General features: G+C 41.5%; 1 protein-coding gene across 1 annotated transcript in view; it reads right to left on the bottom strand.

Annotated features, from left to right (window-relative positions):
- Window positions 1-18153, bottom strand: part of nrp2b (neuropilin 2b) — a 100695-nt gene that overhangs the window by 27369 nt on the left and 55173 nt on the right. The window contains exons 8-10 of the mRNA XM_063005387.1: window positions 7844-7988; window positions 6261-6610; window positions 5648-5792 (exon numbers count right to left, since the gene is read on the bottom strand). Of these exons, the coding sequence (XP_062861457.1) occupies window positions 5648-5792; window positions 6261-6610; window positions 7844-7988 (640 nt within the window). The remainder of the gene's footprint in view (window positions 1-5647; window positions 5793-6260; window positions 6611-7843; window positions 7989-18153) is intronic.

Here is an 18153-nt window from a genome sequence, read left to right as displayed (position 1 = left end):
TCAACACACACACACACACACACACACTATTGATATTCATATTAGACAGAGAAGTGGAGATAAGCTTCCCTCTGAAACTCACGGTGCAAATAACAGCACAATATCGCGAACAGATTCTAGAGTCTGAGGAAGCAGCCAAAACACAACAGCGAAAACAAAATCCAGAAACTGAGTGTTTAGAAAAATAATCAAAGGGCAAGTCGAGACTATGTGAGGACTAAAAATGAAGGCTAAGTGATATAACAATACTGTATACATTTAGTTTAAATACAATTTAAATATCCAAGCTCTGACTGTCTGCCAATAACAATCCAAATGTATTATACTGTATATAGTGGTATAAACAGTATACTTAATGAATTAACACATTTCTATTATCCGACATTGTATATTTCTCAGCCCTAGCAGTATGATATGGATGTGTTTAGTGTAGCTAGATGCTATTAAACATTAACATCATTCTTGTACCAATGATTATTATTTCATTTTCCTTTTCCTTGTTTCCTTCTAAAATACTTCAGTTTCTTGGCGGATGGATTAAAAATATAATTGTATAGTTTATCCTGCTGGCTTCACTGCTTGGGACTCTGTTAGCACATTCCTAGCAAACCTAAACACTAAACAGCATATGACATATTAAGTAAAATATTGCAATACGGTCCAAACGTCCATAAACAGACAACCTACCTAGCAGGAATGAGGAACGGAGTGGGAAACGAGAGCTCTGGAGCTGAGCCAGTACTGACACTTGAAGTTACGTATTGAGTTCTGTTTTGAGTTTGTGTGTGTATGTGTTTATGACTCTGGGTTTGACTCTTGTGCTCAGAACTAAGTAGAAACATGTGGACGACTTTAAAGAGCCAACAAAAGCTCGCGGAGGAGACTCACTGCCCTTCAACCATCCCATACGTGGTGTCAAATTGTGACATGGAAAGAGTAAGACGGCAAGAAAGTAGAAAAGCAGAACGATCTTTAGCAGAAGGGGCTTAATGATATATTGGCTAGCATACATTCCTTACAGTCCTTCTTTAAATGTATTTACTGGTTCAGTTTTGGTATTTAGGCATGTGTAATGTATCCCTACCTAGCAGTTCATATGTTTGACAAAGGATCCAGATGAAATTCATCCACAGTAGACAGGTTTATATTCCAACCAAGTTGGAAATACACCTGATACGACTAATTAGTAATTACAGATGGTGGTCAACTGATCTGACAGGCTGTATAAATACAGCACTCCTGACAGTTTTTATAAATAAAAGTGGTAAGAAATAACTCCTCCAGTCTATGAGACATGACGTGAAATACTGAAGACTGAAATATTCCGCTGATTACATTCAGCTGCAGACAAAAACAACCTTCCATCATTTTTTTCCTCAGGTCAAGATAAACCATATTCAGTTTCCTGTGATAGACAGCTAGAGGTGCCCACACAAACATGTGGACACGATTAGAGCTCTCCACATGTCGAGTCTCCGAATGAGAAGCTCCCCTGTTCCCTTATCTCTCTCTCTTTGTGGCGCTATTGATTCTTATGTGGCAGGTTGGTGCAGTGTTGTAGAACTGGAACACTGAGGGTAATGGAGGTGCTCAGGAAAGAGATTAAGCAGCCAGAATTGCTAAGTCACAAGATCTTGTCTGAACGTGCTGTAGCAGGAACATGAAGGGAAGTTTGTGTACAACTGCTTTCTCTTCCCCATGGTTTAGATCAGTGGTATTCAAACTGTGGGGTTGGCTTGGGGCATGTGGAGATATTTAATGGGGGAAACGAGCAAAATGTATACTTGTTTAATAAAATAAGTATAGAATAAATGTACTAAATGATGATTTCTAAAGTAGTATTACATATAAAATTAAAGGTTTACATTATTTTAAAGTAATGACCACACAATTCATATTACTCATATGTACACTATATTATGTACAGCTATATCTAAACAAGCACAAAATGGGCTCAGCCCATCAAACGCAAAGTATATCCTGTAACCAGGAACTTATATATTTATTTATTTATTAGGATTTTTAACATCATGTTTTACACACTTTGGCTACATTCATGACAGGACAGGTAATTACTGGCTACATAAGATCCATCAGCCCAAGTTTCAATATCAAACACAGTCATGGACAATTTTGTATCTCCAGTTCACCTCAATTGTACATCTGCAAACTCCACACAGAAATGACCAGAGCAACTTCATCTGAGAATCGAACCCAGGACCTTTTTGCTGTGAGGCAACAGTGCTACCCCATCAAAAGCAAAGTATATCCTGTAAAGTGGACTGTGGTAGCACAGTGGTTAAAGTCCCGGACTAATAAGCAGAAGGTTGCAGGTTCAAGCCTTACCACCACCAAGTTACCCACTGTTGTGCCCCTGAGCGAGGCCCTTAACCCTCAATTGCTCAAACGTTATTCATTCATAATTGTAAGTCGCACTGAAGTTCATTCAACACTTTCATAACATTTAGGCAAGCCGTAGGCTAGTGGTTAAGGTACTGGACTAGTAATTAGAAGGTTACTGGTTCAAGCCCCGCCACTGCCAGGTTGCTGCTGTTGGGCCCTTGAGCAAGGCCCTTAACCCACAATTGCTCAGACTGAATACTGCAATGTAAATCGCTTTGGATAAAGGCGTAACTTATAAACATAACATAAAAACAAACACAAAATGCTCTATGCAAACAAACCATTTTCATAACCACAAAACACACTTTTTATCCCCTAAAAATGCACCGACCATGGCCGCAGGACATCATGGGACGCGAGACTCCCACAGCCAATGACGCACACAGGGGAAACCACCCTGTGTATTATAATGGCAAACCAATAGATATAGCTTTGGATAGATAAAGATTGCCATTTATAAACACAGTTACCATATAACTTTTGCTAAAATTCATCATTCCGTACAACAGGATGCTAGCAATGAACAACCTGGTCTGTTTTACACCCAGCATTAATGCTTTGGGTCGATACTGTATAAATACTTATACTTATGCTCTATATGTCCTACCATATATTACGTTTGCTCTACCAATCAATTTTAAGGTTTTCAATGTTTGCTGCAAGAATTCCAACTAAATCCCTACAGCCACCCTCCTGACACAGTCCTCTGGCAGGGCGTGACAGGAAGACTGCTGATAAATAATGGAAAGGCCAGTCTGATTAAAATGTCCAAGGACCTGTGTGCCTTTCACGCTCTTCTACTCATCATTGCTTCTGAGGGGCTTTTACTTATTCATCAATGAATTACTGCTGTCCCTCCCTCAATCACTTCCAGTTCCACTACCCTCACTTTTCCTTCTGATGAAGGAGAAGCGCTTAAATCAGGTAAGCAGTTTACACTGAGGCCAGAGGATTTACTATCGGAAACTTTTGTTCAGGTCCGGGTTGTCTGACGGAGGGACAGCACTGCTGCCTCTTACCATGTGTCTTTATAGGTGTGCTTGGTGCGTTGAGTCTTTTTTGGTAAACTATGGGTGTGTTTGTAGGTACATTTTTGCCCATTATTGCTTGATACGGGACTTCAGTTTTTCGAGTCAGTGCTTCCATTTGGGGTGGCTCGGTGGGTAGCACTGTCACCTCACAGCAAGAAGGTCCTGGGCTTGATTTCCGGGTGGGGTGGTCCGGGTCCTTTCTGTGTGGAGTTTACATGTTCTCCCCGTGTCTGTGTGGGTTTCCCCCAGGAGCTCCGGTTTCCTCCCACAGTCCAAAAACATGCAGTCAGGTTAATTGGAGACACTGAATTGCCCTATAGGAGAATGGGTAAGTGTATGTGTGTGTGTGTCTGCCCTGCGATGGACTGGCGCCCCGTCCAGGGTGTTACTGTGTGCCTTGCACCCATTGAAAAGCTGGGATAGGCTCCAGTACCCAAATGCGACCCTAACTGGATAAGCGGTTAAGACAGTGAGTGAGTAAGTGCTTCCCTTTGTCTGGCAACTTGAATGTGACCATCAAGCTTACTGGTAGGCACTAAAGTCTCAGCTTTGTTTATACAGATATTGGAAAGCATGTTAATATGTATATATGTGTGATTAAAGGTGATGATGGGAAATTATGAGTTGTTATTTTTCCGGTGAGTGTGAATATCAAGAACGACAATCAATCAACGTACACAGGCCTGCTTTTATTTAGAGAGATTTAGTGTGTATGAGAGGTATATTGGGGATAATAGAATGTGTGTGTGTTGGGGGGGGGGAGTATTCCTAAAAGTAGTAAGTTAAGGGCAGGGTTGGTAGAAGCAGGGCGGAGGAAACTCGACCCCCTGCGTCTTAAACATCTGGTGCACAGAAAGGCCTGCACAGCTGTATTAGTTACAGAATCAGTCATTCTGTTGCTTCTAGCCTACACGTTCAACACCGTACCGCTCTATCACTTACACACACTCACACACACACACACATACACACTTTCTTATTTCTAAACATCTAAACAAAATTAACCAACCTAACAGCTTTTGTTTTTATTCATTTTTCACCAACTTAAGAGTCAGTTTCAATGGTTATATTAATGACAGGAACTCAAGCATATCATTATCTTATGTGCGAGCAGTAATACCAACTACAGCATGGCTATAGCATCGCCAGGCTACAGATACAGCCCAAAAATACTGGCAGCTAGGGACGTAACGGTAGGTACAAACTATGCAAAACAATGCTGCACATTTCCCTTTTTGTGTAAAAAAAAAAAACTGAAATGAAATAAATCCCACATTAAATAAATAAAGAAATAATACAAATAAAGAAAGTATCCTCACATAAATAAATTTGGCTGGAAAATTCCGAACCTGGCAGTAGTGATGTCAAACAGGCGAGGTGAACAGCGCCAGGGCCCTCTGCTGTTTAAAGTGAATATCGATTCATTATACATGTAAACCGATTTGAATCGTTACACATGTGAATCGATTTTTAATTGTCTTGTGGTGCATCGTTACATCCCTACTGGCAGCACTACTCCCAGCATACTGCTGTAATTTTAAAGGCTTCGTTATTTCCATGGCTCATTTTTGCTTGCACTTTAACTGGGGTGGCAATATTTTTCACCATGACTGTGTGTGATTTCTGAACTTTAGGGGTGTACATATTTTTGCTGCATCACTTGGGAGCTCCTGTTGGTGCCAGATTTGAGCAAAACATCTGTACCAATGAAAAAATTCAATTCCAGTCTGCTTATTCATTCAGCATTCGACATGTAAACCAGAAGTTCACTCTTCCTTCGTTTTTCCTCGTACTTATAAATCTTTTTCTGACGCCAGCTCTGCCTCAGAGCCTCACCACGGGCACTTTAGCCCTGGCGCTCCTACCAGTGATGTGGACACAGAGTCAGAGCGACAGGTTGTCAATGGCGGCCCCCGGGCTTTTCTTTATGATGCTCTGGCAAGCCCCAAGGGAAGTGGGCACGTCTGTGCCAGTGTTCATCATGCTGCGACAGGTGTTACATCCAGCATGACAGAGAAGGAGGAGGAACTGAGGTGAAGGGCGACCGGGTGAACAGAGCAGAGGCTGGTACAGCAGATGTGTGCACTTTTTATCTACATCTACTCATGTGCATTTCTCCATTTGTTTTGTTTGATGGATAACTAAGACAATTTTTGGACATCAGTGATGTGTTATGTGCTCATATGTGATATGTGCTGTGTGTACTTTCTAACCTGGTAGATCACATCCCAGGATCTCCAGTCTCATCCCAATGCCAGGTGGTGACCACCGTTCTGGATACACTCGGATAAACTGGGCCACGATCTCATCGAAACGCCGAATCTCCGGTGTGTCAAAGTGTGTGTTCCCTTCAAAAATCTGAAAAGGACAGACAGCGCAGGAGTTTTAATACAGCCTCGACAGGAAACAAAAAAGAGTCTGTGGGATATTTTCCAGATTTAGGAGCCTCCCGTGGCCCGAGGACGGAGTTCTGCAAGGGAAGTTTTAATTAACACAACTGTAAATGATTTCACTAGAATGATATCAACGCTGGCAGCATAACTGAGGGTAATTGAATTGTGCTCTCAAAACGAATGGAGAAAAAGAGATGATGCATGTTAAAGGGAAGTGCTGAGCCGTTAACAGGAGCAAAAAGAAATGAAATGGCCGTTAGTACTCACTATTGATTCTGAAATTGAGACTACATCAGACCGTTAGTTCAGGCGGCGCGTAAAATTTCACATTATGCAAATAACTAAGATTGGATTCCTAAATGAAGTCACACTTTTATGAGGTTTTATGATCAACATCAGTTCGATGAGACACACACTTGTGTTTAATTCTCACCTTGTGGTGGCCGGTCTTGGGGTCGATAAAGTTACTCCAGTCTTTCCCGTTCATGCTGTGCGCCAGCCGGTACTTCCTCACAAAAGCTCGGTTCTCGGCGCTGGTACTGCCGTCCACGCCGCGGGCTCCCTGTGTGATGATGCCACGCACAGTCTTGGGGACGCCCAGATCCACCTGAAGCCATTCCTCTCCGGCTACAGGCTGCGTGGGACTCGGGTACCATCCAGAACGACTCGCGACCAACCGAGCTGCCCCCATGGAACCGTGGATGTCCCGCATGGAGGACGCGGATATCTGGGAGTCCGGGAGCAGTCCTGAGAGCATGCCTTGCATCTCTGAGCATGGAGCATCTAGAAGAGTTAAATAAAAAGACACACAATAGAAATCACACCACTTAAGTATAAGATAGGTGCCGTTGACCCCAATTATCCCCCAATGTGTGCGCCATTGGGCAGATGTTTTTGGATGTAATTGTCAAGCAAAATGAGAAAAAAAACTTCACTGATCCCCTTGACAGCATGATTAATATTTAAAAAGCCTAAAATGAGTAAATGAAAATGTGTTTGTTTTTAAAGAAGCTTCTGTGTGGGTGTTTTTTTGTTGTTATCTTTGACCATTGCATCCAGGTGCTAGAAGGCTAATCCCAAAAGAGCAACTAAGCATCCTACTCTGCTCGCTCCCACTCTGAGCACGCATGATGCCAGAAATAAACGATTGATCGTAGCCTGTGGCTTAGGAACAAAACCAAAGACGTAAAACAAGCGGTACCTATTCCACACCATCTTTATTGAATTCCACCCACACTCACAGAAAAATAAAAATAAAAACATTTTAGAACTAGTTCCAGGATTTTGAGTGACTGTTTCACGAGTGTTTTTATGGGCTTCACACTGCCTGGCTAAGTCCAAGATGCTCATCAGTTCTCCATAAGGTAGGGAGTGAGTGTACGCGCTCGTCCCACTAAAAGCAGACCTTTCTGGGCTGGATGCCCACAGGCGACGAAACACTGCAGGATCGGAGCGGCTAATATGGTGGCGAGCGCCATGTTTATGTGTCATTTGTGTCAGTGTTAAAAAAGGCCCCGTCCCTAAAAGCGCATTTGTTTTGCTTACTGTCGATTAAAATAGGAGCGAAACGCTGCTTAGTGCCGTTATGATGTAGTGTGATGGAGATCTGTGACAGGATCAGGGCATAAAAGCAGCCCACATCACGTCCACATCAGGAGAAACCATCTAAATGAAGGTCCTCGAATCTTTTTATCTCTATAAATAGCCAAACTCAATTACACAGCCTGAATAGAGCAGATAAATCCAGTGTTGAATTCATGTGAGAGGGACAATAGAGCGACCTGAAAGGTATTCATCATCTATTGTACACCACAGACTCCTGTTTGCTTTAGAGGTGATGTTTCGGACAGTTCAATTTATGGTCTAAGTCTGTATCTTCATTGCACTAAAAATAGATCTTATAGAGGTTCTATAAGTTCTATAATGACATTGCCAACATTTTAATATACTGTACATTAATAAAGAATCATAAATATAGAAAACAAACATAGTACTGTGTATCGTAGTGTACAGTACCTGTGATCTGACAGCCGTAGAGCTCAAAGCGCAATGCAATGCCGTTCTTCCACGTCTGGGGTCTGATCCGGACAAACCGTGTCAGCACGGGTTGAGGGATCCTGTTCAGAACCACCTCAGATGGGTCTGCGTTGGCATGGAAAACCTACAAAGAAAAAAGATGTATTTTAGAAAAGGATAAAAGCTATTCCAGTGATCTAGAGCATCGGTTAATGCAACCTTTCCAGCACAAGCAAACAATGATACACAAAATCCACAGTACTGCAGTCACCAGTCATCATTTCTTTATATTTCTTTATTTACTTTACAAATACACACACAGACTGTTATATCCCTGAACTTTCAGCTATAGCCTTAATACAAATAGTGGTTTTCCTGCAGATTTAAAAGAAAAATACGTTATAAAAAAAGAGGGTATGCTCCACAAACTAAACTTTGTACATTTTTGCAAATAAACGTGTTATAAAATAGCTATCTACTACATGTTTTTAAAAGTACTAAAGGTAATGTAGTATTTTGCAAATTTACAATGAGATAATTCAATTAAAACTAATATTAAGTCATTTAAAGTGCAGAAAAGCAAACCAGAAAATGGCAAAAATAAGCAATTAAGCTGCACTACACAATCCAGTCTGGCTGAAAACAAAATCAGCTTAACGTTCCTAATATCCTATTAAAGGGATCCAAATAAATCACAAAGCACAACGAATCACTTTCCTATGTTTTTGTTCTGAGCTGATAGCAGCTCAGTTTACCTCTTTACAAACCCACAGTGGAACTAGAAGATACGAGGTCAAATGACACATGATCAGTGGGGGGTGGACTCTTGGCAAGAGTCTATCAAAAACAGATTATAGCACCAGCTGACTTAAACTCTGGGAAATGCTGAGAGAAGAAAGCCCACAAAGACACGATCGGCCGAAACAGCAACTGTTCTGCAATGTCAAGGCTGTGAGAGCAAAATCTTCGTAACATTTTAGGGCCAAATCATGTGTTCCTACAAACTGGTGAAATTCTAAATAGAATGCCTTTATTTGTCATATATACATATACAGACATACAGTACAACAAAATTCTTTCTTCGCATATTCCAGGTTGTTTGGAAGCTGGCGTCAGAGCGCAGGGTCAGCCATCGTACGGCGTACCTGGAGCAGAGAGAGTTAAGGGCCTTGCTCAAGGGTCCAACAGTGGCTGCACAGCAGAGATGGGATTTGAACTCTCAACCTTTCAGTTGATAGCCCAAAGCTCTACCCACTAGGCTACCACTGTCCCTCATGCTACAGTTTTATTTTATTGTTTTAATACAACTACAAATCAGAGTAAGTTGAGGCAAGATATAAAATGCAGATAAATGAATAAATATAAATATATAATTAATACATATAAATAAATTATTGTTCAGTGATGGTGTTTGATGTAGTCCTTTCTGAGGCATCGAATGCTTCAGTGTAGGCTTGCACCCTTGCCCTTTATGCACTAAAATTCCACCAGAATCCTTAAATCATTTAATAATATTATGCACTGTAGAGGGGGAAATATGCAAATTCCTTTCTTTTCATTCATTCATTTCTTGATTCTCTGCCCATCTTTGCTCCTCAAAGGCTCAGCTGGATAATATTGCCTGTTTAAAATTATTATTATCATTATTTAGTTTGTTTTCTACCTCACTACTAGCCCTAGATTACAAGTCCTGTTTTAACTTTTTCGGAACGAATGGATGCGCATTAACAAATGAAAAGACGTTGACCAGACAAAACATGAAATAGCTTGGGTTCAGAAATATCATTCTGTCTGCAATCAAATAAAAGTCAAAGTAAATGTAAGACACTGAATTTCCATTTTATTTGCATTTTCCATACTGTCCCAACTTTTCCTGATTTGGGGTTGTACTTTCTCAGATCACCAGGTTTCTTTGCCCCACATTGAAAACTGTGGAACTCGGCAAGAAACTTCTGAGCTTTTAAAGCACCGGATCAAGCGGTGATGATGGAAAACAAGATGACAAGTTTAGATAGCTTATCTCCATCTTGCCCTCCCCTTTCTTCCCTTTCATCGCTCTGTCATTCTCGTGCCAGGCTTTGTCAGGTCACTCTCAGTAGAGCGGCAAAAGAAGTTCCGCATCAAGGCACACCGAGAAATACACAACCCTTAGGACATAACCCACCTTTGGATCCAATGATGCCAGGGGCCGACCGGCCTGGGACTGGACCGAGTCAGGCAGAAAGAATGAAACAGCATACCAAGAAAAAAGAAGAGGAGGAGGTGGACAAGCGGGACGCATTTCCCCCATCAACATTTGGCACAAACTCCCAATACATCATGAAATGAAAGAGAAGGAACTGAACTGAAGGCCCGCGGTCATTAATCACAGGGTAGATGGTTTGTTAAAAGGCATTAAAGGCAGTGAGAGTGAGGAAGTGAGAGCGGTTGGGGGGTGAGGAAGCGAGATATGGTTTGAGAATGCGGGAGATGAAAGAGTGAGCATGATAAAGAGTTGGAAAGCCTGGGAGAGACTGGTGCACACTCGCAACAGATTCAAAAACAGCAGATTGCATATCCTTTTTGTTGACTTTCACACACACACACACACACCAACAAAAGTTCATGGTTGAGTAAATGTGAATATGAACCATTTCACCACAAAACAGTAGCAGAGCAGAATAGAAGTGTGTGTTCGGTGTGTGTGTGTGTATCGACCAAGGGCAAACTGTGTGACACCAAGAGTGTGTAAGACAGCGCCGCATTTCACATTCCGGTGGTAGAACCTAAATTTATAACACTTATCGCATACTGAGTGTGGTAAATATTCATATGATCACAGGCACTGAGTTTCAAAGTTATCTATTAAGTAAAAGGCACCTTGAGGCCTGAACAGAGGCAAACACAATCAACCTGGGAATAAAATACAATTACTTCCTAAAACAGACATGGTGTACATCAGTGGCGGCTGCTGATCTTTCAAAGAGGGGAAGCTCATTGTCGGCTTACATCATAAAATTTGTCAATTTATTTACACATAAATTCTGCCCTCTGTTCCTTTTACAAGAAAATGGCCTGAAATGGGTTGCAGTTTGTCTTTCGACTTCACTCGCAAAATCCGCGATGGGACTGAAGCTCCCAGTGATTAAGTGACTAATGAAGTGTATTGCTTTGGCAATACGAATGTCCCTATTTGTCATGCCAATAAAGCTTCTTTTGAGTTTGAGTTTGAGAAGTGACGGTGTAACGCTCAAACTAGCTGTCAATCAAAATGGGATTCAGCCTTTCCACTGATCCTCCAATCATCTTGCAGAAGCTCAGCGTCCACACCCGCCCACAGCCCCATTCACCCCCAGAGACGCTCAGCGTCCGGGGGCGGGACAAAATCGAGGCATTTATCCAATGACCGGCGAGTTTCGGAGCATAAAAAGAAAACCTCAACGCAGTCCCATAGAAGTGAAGAGACGCTCAGCTTCTGCGGGCAAATGCATTGACGCTACGGGAATGTATGAGTTAAGTTAAGAAAATCGAGTCGATTTGTGATAATTAGCTGATTCTGAACGAACTCGTCTTCGAGATGAACGTGTTCTAACGCATTTGTAGTCAATGAAATGTTAACACAACTGTACATATTTGACCATTTAATTTTGGACATGCAGTCTTAGAGAAATCGCCACTGGTGTACATAAACTATGGCACAAATTAAAGTCTACACACACATGCATACATATTACACACACTTTCTACAGTATTAGAGATTAAAACACAGATCAAGAGATCAGTGAGTAAAATCAGAGACAGAGATCAAGTGCACAGTAAAATCTGGCTTATAAGGGAATTTTAAAGAAAGCACTTGTTAAATTAGTTGTGTTGAGCTATTTAAATTCTTGTGGTTTGATTGGTTAATGTACAATAGGGGATTTAATCTTTTGATTGCAATTGTAAGAGTGCATCAGGGCATTATTAAATTGCAATATCAATATCATACTGCTAAGAACTTCTTGATTACAGCTTGCTAGTGAGAAGTAAGCTGGTGGGCCTCCAAATAAACAGCTAATGCACATCAGAATTAAATTAACTGTTTCTTTTTCTTAACTTTATTATCATGAATTTAAAGAAAATGTGAATCACTCTATTAACTTACATTCTATTTAAAACCCATCTATGTTAGAATGGTATTGTTTATTTGATTTCCATACTACATCTATAACAAAAAATATACTCAATAAGTGTTATAACAACACCTACTAGCAGGACAGAGATAGATGCCATATTGGGACATATTGGGACAGTGGTGGGACAGTGGTATTCCAGTGGGTAGAGCTTTGGGCTATCAGTTGGAAGATTGTTGATTCAAATCCAGCCTCTGCTATGCAGCCACTGTTTGGCCCATGAGCAAGGCCCTTAACCCTGTCTGCCTCAGGGGCGCTGTACAATGGCTGACCCTGTGCTCTGACCCCAGCTTTCAAACAGGCTGGGATACCCGGAAAAAGAAATTCATTGTACTGTACATCTGTATATATGATAAATAAAGGCGTTCTTCTTCTACTGGACTATTTAGGGAGCGGATAATTTAGGTAAAGATTAGATTTAAATTAGCTGGGGCGACCATTCAAGGAACATCATGTTTTATTCAACTATGAAATATAAACCTTTTAGGGTTAATTAAAAACAAAAAAAGCATAGTTACTTAGCATTAACTGCTGGTATTTAACAAGTCAGAAGTGGGTAGAAAGATTGAAAATGCTTTAAAAGGAATAGGAACTCTAATTATTGGCAGAATCCTTTGGGGAAACTGGATAAAATTGGACTGAAGTGTGATGATTTCCCTCACAGTCTGTGGTCATTATGATGTTCATGGGTATTAGTTTGCTTTTACAGTATCTGTAGGTCTACAGACTTGTGATGGAGCAAAAAAAAAGACAGAAAACCAACTCTATCAGTTTATTAGGTACATTTATCAACTCTTGTATAAACACAATGCAGGTTTCTCAGTTACTATAGATATTTCAGAACTGGCTGGATGTTTTGGTAGGTGGACTTTTCTCAACCCACCAGTAAACACTACCTAAATAATAACTGATCAGCCGTGGATCTATAGATGTTCTGTTCCATGATGGAGGTGGCTGAGTGGCTGAAGTTCTACACTCTGGAATATTGCTATAGTGTATGTGCTATATGCTATATGCTATGTGTACATTACAAGCACATAACACATAATAAACCAGCAAGTGAGTGTATACTGATGCATATTTTTCTGACACAGTGATGCAGCTGTATGCAATCTTCCATTCACCGAGCCTCGTCTGCTCTTTCTTCTCACTTTCTCAGTCACACACCTGCCATTGCTCTTCTGTACCAGCTTGGCCCCCGACTGGCGTTGCACTGACAGACACACAGGTGCCGGTAATGACAGACTCCCACATGCTGAAACGGGAGGGCGACTGTCAGTCCTGCCATGAGCCGCCCGCCAGCCACTGATCCAAGGCCACCCTTACTCTCTAATTCTCTCGCTGTCTGTTATTCACTCTTGCATGCTTTCTCTCCCACTGTTGCTTCCCCATGATCTTCCCCGTACGCTTTCTACTCCCTGCCTCTGCATCCTCGCTCGCCTCCTGCACCGTACCCCGGCTATCTATCTTTATCTCTCTTTCACGCTGAACAGTGTCTCCGCAGAAGCTGCCACTCACTCACTCACTTCCTGTGCATAAGCGCCACAGCTATAACAAATGGCTGCAACACATCACGGTGACATTTGAAGGCTTCGACTAAATTGCAACCATGCATTAGCATGCACCGCACATCCAGGATTCCTACCGGTCTTGAAGATAGTGTTTCAGAGTAATCACTTCAGAGATGGGTTGGATCATGTTCCTAGTGGCTTTCGCAGGCTGTTATCAAAGTGAAAATGCAGGAGTGTGATAGAATACACCTGGGTGCATGTGCTAAGAACCATTATGAGACATACGCATGTGTATGTAATATATAACATTGTTGATATTGCTGGTATATGCTGGTTCTTCATTGGGCTTCTATGCCTATTCAAGGTAGCTCTGACCAAACAAGTCATTTACATTTGGGGCATTTAGCAGACACTTTTATCCAAAGTGACTTACAATTCTGTGACAGTATATAATCTAAGCCATTGAGGGTTAAGGGCCTTGCTCAGGGGTTCAACAGTGGCAAGCTAAATGGCAAGCAACAGTGGGGCTTGAACTAGTACCTTACCCACTGCCCTAGTCAAGCAACTTGGAACTTGGAACATCAACACTTTTTGGATGTCTTTGGATTCGCGGGAGGAAACCCACACAGACACGAGGAGAACATGCAAACCACACAGAAATTGAAACCAGGCCCGTCTTGCAGTGAGGCAACGAAACAAAGAAATAAATGTCCATTCTCTTCTTTTAATTGCCCAGTGTGTCCAATGTCCACAGATTTATGGGTTTAGCTAGATATGTACTATGCAAACCCTATCGGTCAAATAGTGTAAAAGTCATTATGCTGGCAAAACAGCATGTTTAAACATTGCAGCATTTTCTGACAAACACTTTTCCAAGCAACACTGTGTTCCAGAATGATCTGTTTTATTACAGGCATTAGCGTTTCTGTGAACATTCATTCTGAAATGGCACATAGTGCAGAAATGCAGGTAATTTTTCTTTCATTTCTTTCTTTCTTTTAATTTATACTGCAGTGACTCACATGACATTTACTTCTGAGGTCGATGGCTCAAATTAGGTTCAGAATGATTAAAAAAGCCTTATATTAAAGATAACAACACCCAGGAACTGTAATTGATGGACGTTCAAAGTAATATTAACAACTACAATAAACAAATGTGTGGATTTGTTCATCCAGTGCACTGTTTTTTTTTGCTTGTTAAATTTCCATTCTGTTTAACTGGAACTTAAGGACACTGTGTGTAATGGTAGCTGTAAGTCAAACACAGTTAAATTCTACAGGTGAAAAGAGGAATAAGATATGCAAATAACAACACATCCAGTACACCATGCATGCCCACTACAATTATATATAGGAGGTGAAAACTGGCAATTGCGGAGGGTCATTTTACTCCACGCAGGCACTTAACTAATTTTTCTCCATCATTTCCTCCTCTATTTCTGTTCTTCATGCTGCCGGTGTGCAGTGCAGGTTTACAGCCGTGCAGGTATGTGCGGGGCTGATCTCATTACAGCAGGACTGAGTGCAGTGCTGTTTTTATACTGATATACTGTGCTGATATACTGTACATGACTCTGCAGTGCTGGTGGCAGATTTATACAGTCAGGACAAATCACTTGGATGCTTCCAATCTCTGAGCCCACAAAAACATTTCCATTACAAGGTGAGGTCACTCCAGATTGATCAATGAATCTATTGACGCCCAGATATAATTGTGCTATCAAAAATATCATGATTTGCTACCAGCTTCATATCAACACTTCACTTAATAAACAGCCATTAAATGTTGAAGACTGGTTTATTAGAAAATAAAGACTTTTTGTGGAACCATCTTCTTTCTGGGAACAATGGTAGAGCTTTGGGCTATCAATCCAGATTGTAGGTTTGAATCCCGGCTCTGCCATGCAGCCACTGTTGGACCCTTGAGAAAGGCAATCAAACCCAGGGGCACTGTACAAAGGCTGACCAAACAAGCTAGGGTATGTGAATAAAGTATTTCATTGTACTCTACATGTGTATCTGTATATATTACAAATAAAAACGTTCTGTTCTGTTCTATTTTATTCTATTCCAAGCAACTGCCTGATCATTTTGGCTAATATACTGTATAATAATAATCTGTATAAAGACTATGGTTAAACTGGTCTTAAACCAAAGGTCACTGTGAATACGAATGTGGTTTATTGGGAACATAATACATTTAGTAAAGTCTAGCATGACATAGTTCAACAAGTTCAACATTTAATGTCGCTTATTGTCATTTTCTCCAGCTTTTTTTCACATGCATAAAATAATGATGCACTGTCCTTTTGAGTCCTGATAGCAGACAAATTAAAATGAACAATAGCAGCTTTTTAGTGCCAAGAATTTCAGAAAAATGGTCCATGTACACAGTTAATTACGTCTTTGGATGTACAGAGCTTAACTCCCAGACAGATGGACAGACTGGTGAGTGCGACCGAACGTAAACAGCTGCGTGAATAATTGAAAAAGGAAGTCTGCCAGTTTTAAATATGTTATTTTCTGTGAATACTTCATTACTCCCTGAGAGGACAGTGAAGGGGTGATAGTGTGCCGTTTTTGGAAAAATGCAGGCGTGAGATGAAGTGTGTGAGCGTACAGTATGTGAGTCGTCGGTGCTGGAATATTGCTGGAGTTGTGTCTGGCGAGAAATAATTGAGGTGGGTGCAGAGCAGAGGAATTCCGACTTAAATTATTCAAACTGTGTCTGGTGGCACAGGGGGAAGGTTGAAGTGGCAAATACCCTCTGCTGCAAAAGTGAAAAAAGGTAATCAATAAAAGAAAAGTAAGAGATAGAGAGAAAGGTAAAGAACAAAAGCTGTAAATGGTATTATATGGTATTATATAAATATTGGTGGATCATTCTCAGCACTGCAGTGACACTGACATGGTGGTGGTGTGTTAGTGTGTGTTGTGCTGGTATGAGTGGATCAGACACAGCAATGCTGATGGAGTTTAAACACCTCACTGTCACTGCTGGACTGAGAAGATTCCACCAACCAAAAATATTCAGCCAACAGGGCCCCGTGGGCAGCATCCTGTGACCACTGATGAAGGTCTAGAAGATGACCAACTCAAACAGCAGTAATAGATGAGCGATCGTCTCTGACTTTACATTTACAAGGTCAACCAGCAAGGTAGGAGTGTCTAATAGAGTGGACAGTGAGTGTAGAAACAAGGAGGTGGTTTTAATGTTATGGCTGATCAGTGTATATCACTCTCTAGTGTGCATATGTCCCAAGCAACTCTTGTATATGTGTATTTTAACAATGAAAATCAGAGAAAGGTGAAGAATAAACGAAAAAAAATAATTTGAAATGAACTAGAGGGTAGAGGAAGTCATCGGTTATAAATGAAGGAAATAGAGACTTGGAGGATATCATCTTATTGAAGACTGTGACTGAAATGAAACAATTTCCCTGCCGACCCAGCGCCTCAAATTGAATCCTTTACAGCCTCTCTCCACCGCTCCTCTTTCCTGGGATTGGCATGCTGCCATGCCGTACGTCTTCAAAATGATGGCACCATTGGGAACTGTGGTCAGTGCTCATACCTCTGCTCCAGCAATTACTCCAGATCACTTTATCTCTCATCATCTTCATTCCCTCGCACTGGAGCTTCCTCTCACTGTCTTTCACCTCATTCTCTCAGCTTCAGATGAAGATGTTGACAGGAGGAACTGGTTCCAGTTGGCTAGAGGCCCACAATGGCTCACAGTGGGGTGGAGGTGGGGGTGGAATGGGAGTAGCAAACAGAAAACACTGGTGGGGATCTGGAGATGTTTGTATACAGCAGATTTTGTCAAAGCTTCTGCACGGCTTCCTGTCTTGTTCTTTGTCCTCACATGTAGACCGTCTCTCTCCAGCTCTTCAGCTCCTGGCATCTGTGTCTATTTCTGCCTGTGCTTTCTTTTTAGGAGCTCATCCCATTCTAGGTCCACATTGGCACTGGTTCCCTGGCCTTGGCTTCTCTCTACTGCTGACAAGCTGCTCTGTGGCTGAATAATGGCCCAGGTGAGCTTCCAGACTGAGGTCTGACTTTATTAACATAACTGCCAGAGATTGGAGTCTAATCAAAAGCTATCTAAGCAGTAGCACAAGTTTACTTTGGTTTGGATTGAGAATAGGACTAGGCATACATAACATTAAAACCACCTCCTTGTTTCTACACTCACTGTCCATTTTATCAGCTCCACTTACCATATAGAAGCACTTTGTAGTTCTACAATTACTGACTGTAGTCCATCTGTTTCTCTGCATGCTTTGTTAGCCCCCTTTCATGCTGTTCTTTAATGATCAGGACCCCCACAGAGCAGGTATTATTTAGGTGGTGGATCATTCTCAGCACTGCAGTGACACTGACATGGTGGTGGTGTGTTAGTTTGTGTTGTGCTGGTATGAGTGGATCAGACACAGCAGCACTGCTGGAGTTTTTAAACACCTCACTGTCACTGCTGTACTGAGAATAGTCCACCAACCAAAAACATCCAGCCAACAGCGCCCCATGGGTAGTGTCCTGTGACCACTGATGAAGGTCTAGAAGATGACCAACTCAAACAGCAGCAATAGATGAGCGATCGTTTCTAACATTAAATCTACAAGGTGAACCAACTAGGTAGGAGTGTC

This window comes from Trichomycterus rosablanca, chromosome 12 (assembly GCF_030014385.1).
Source record: "Trichomycterus rosablanca isolate fTriRos1 chromosome 12, fTriRos1.hap1, whole genome shotgun sequence".
Lineage (NCBI taxonomy): Eukaryota > Metazoa > Chordata > Actinopteri > Siluriformes > Trichomycteridae > Trichomycterus > Trichomycterus rosablanca.
Note: the sequence above shows the minus strand (reverse complement) of the source record. Positions and strands in the feature narration are given on the sequence as shown.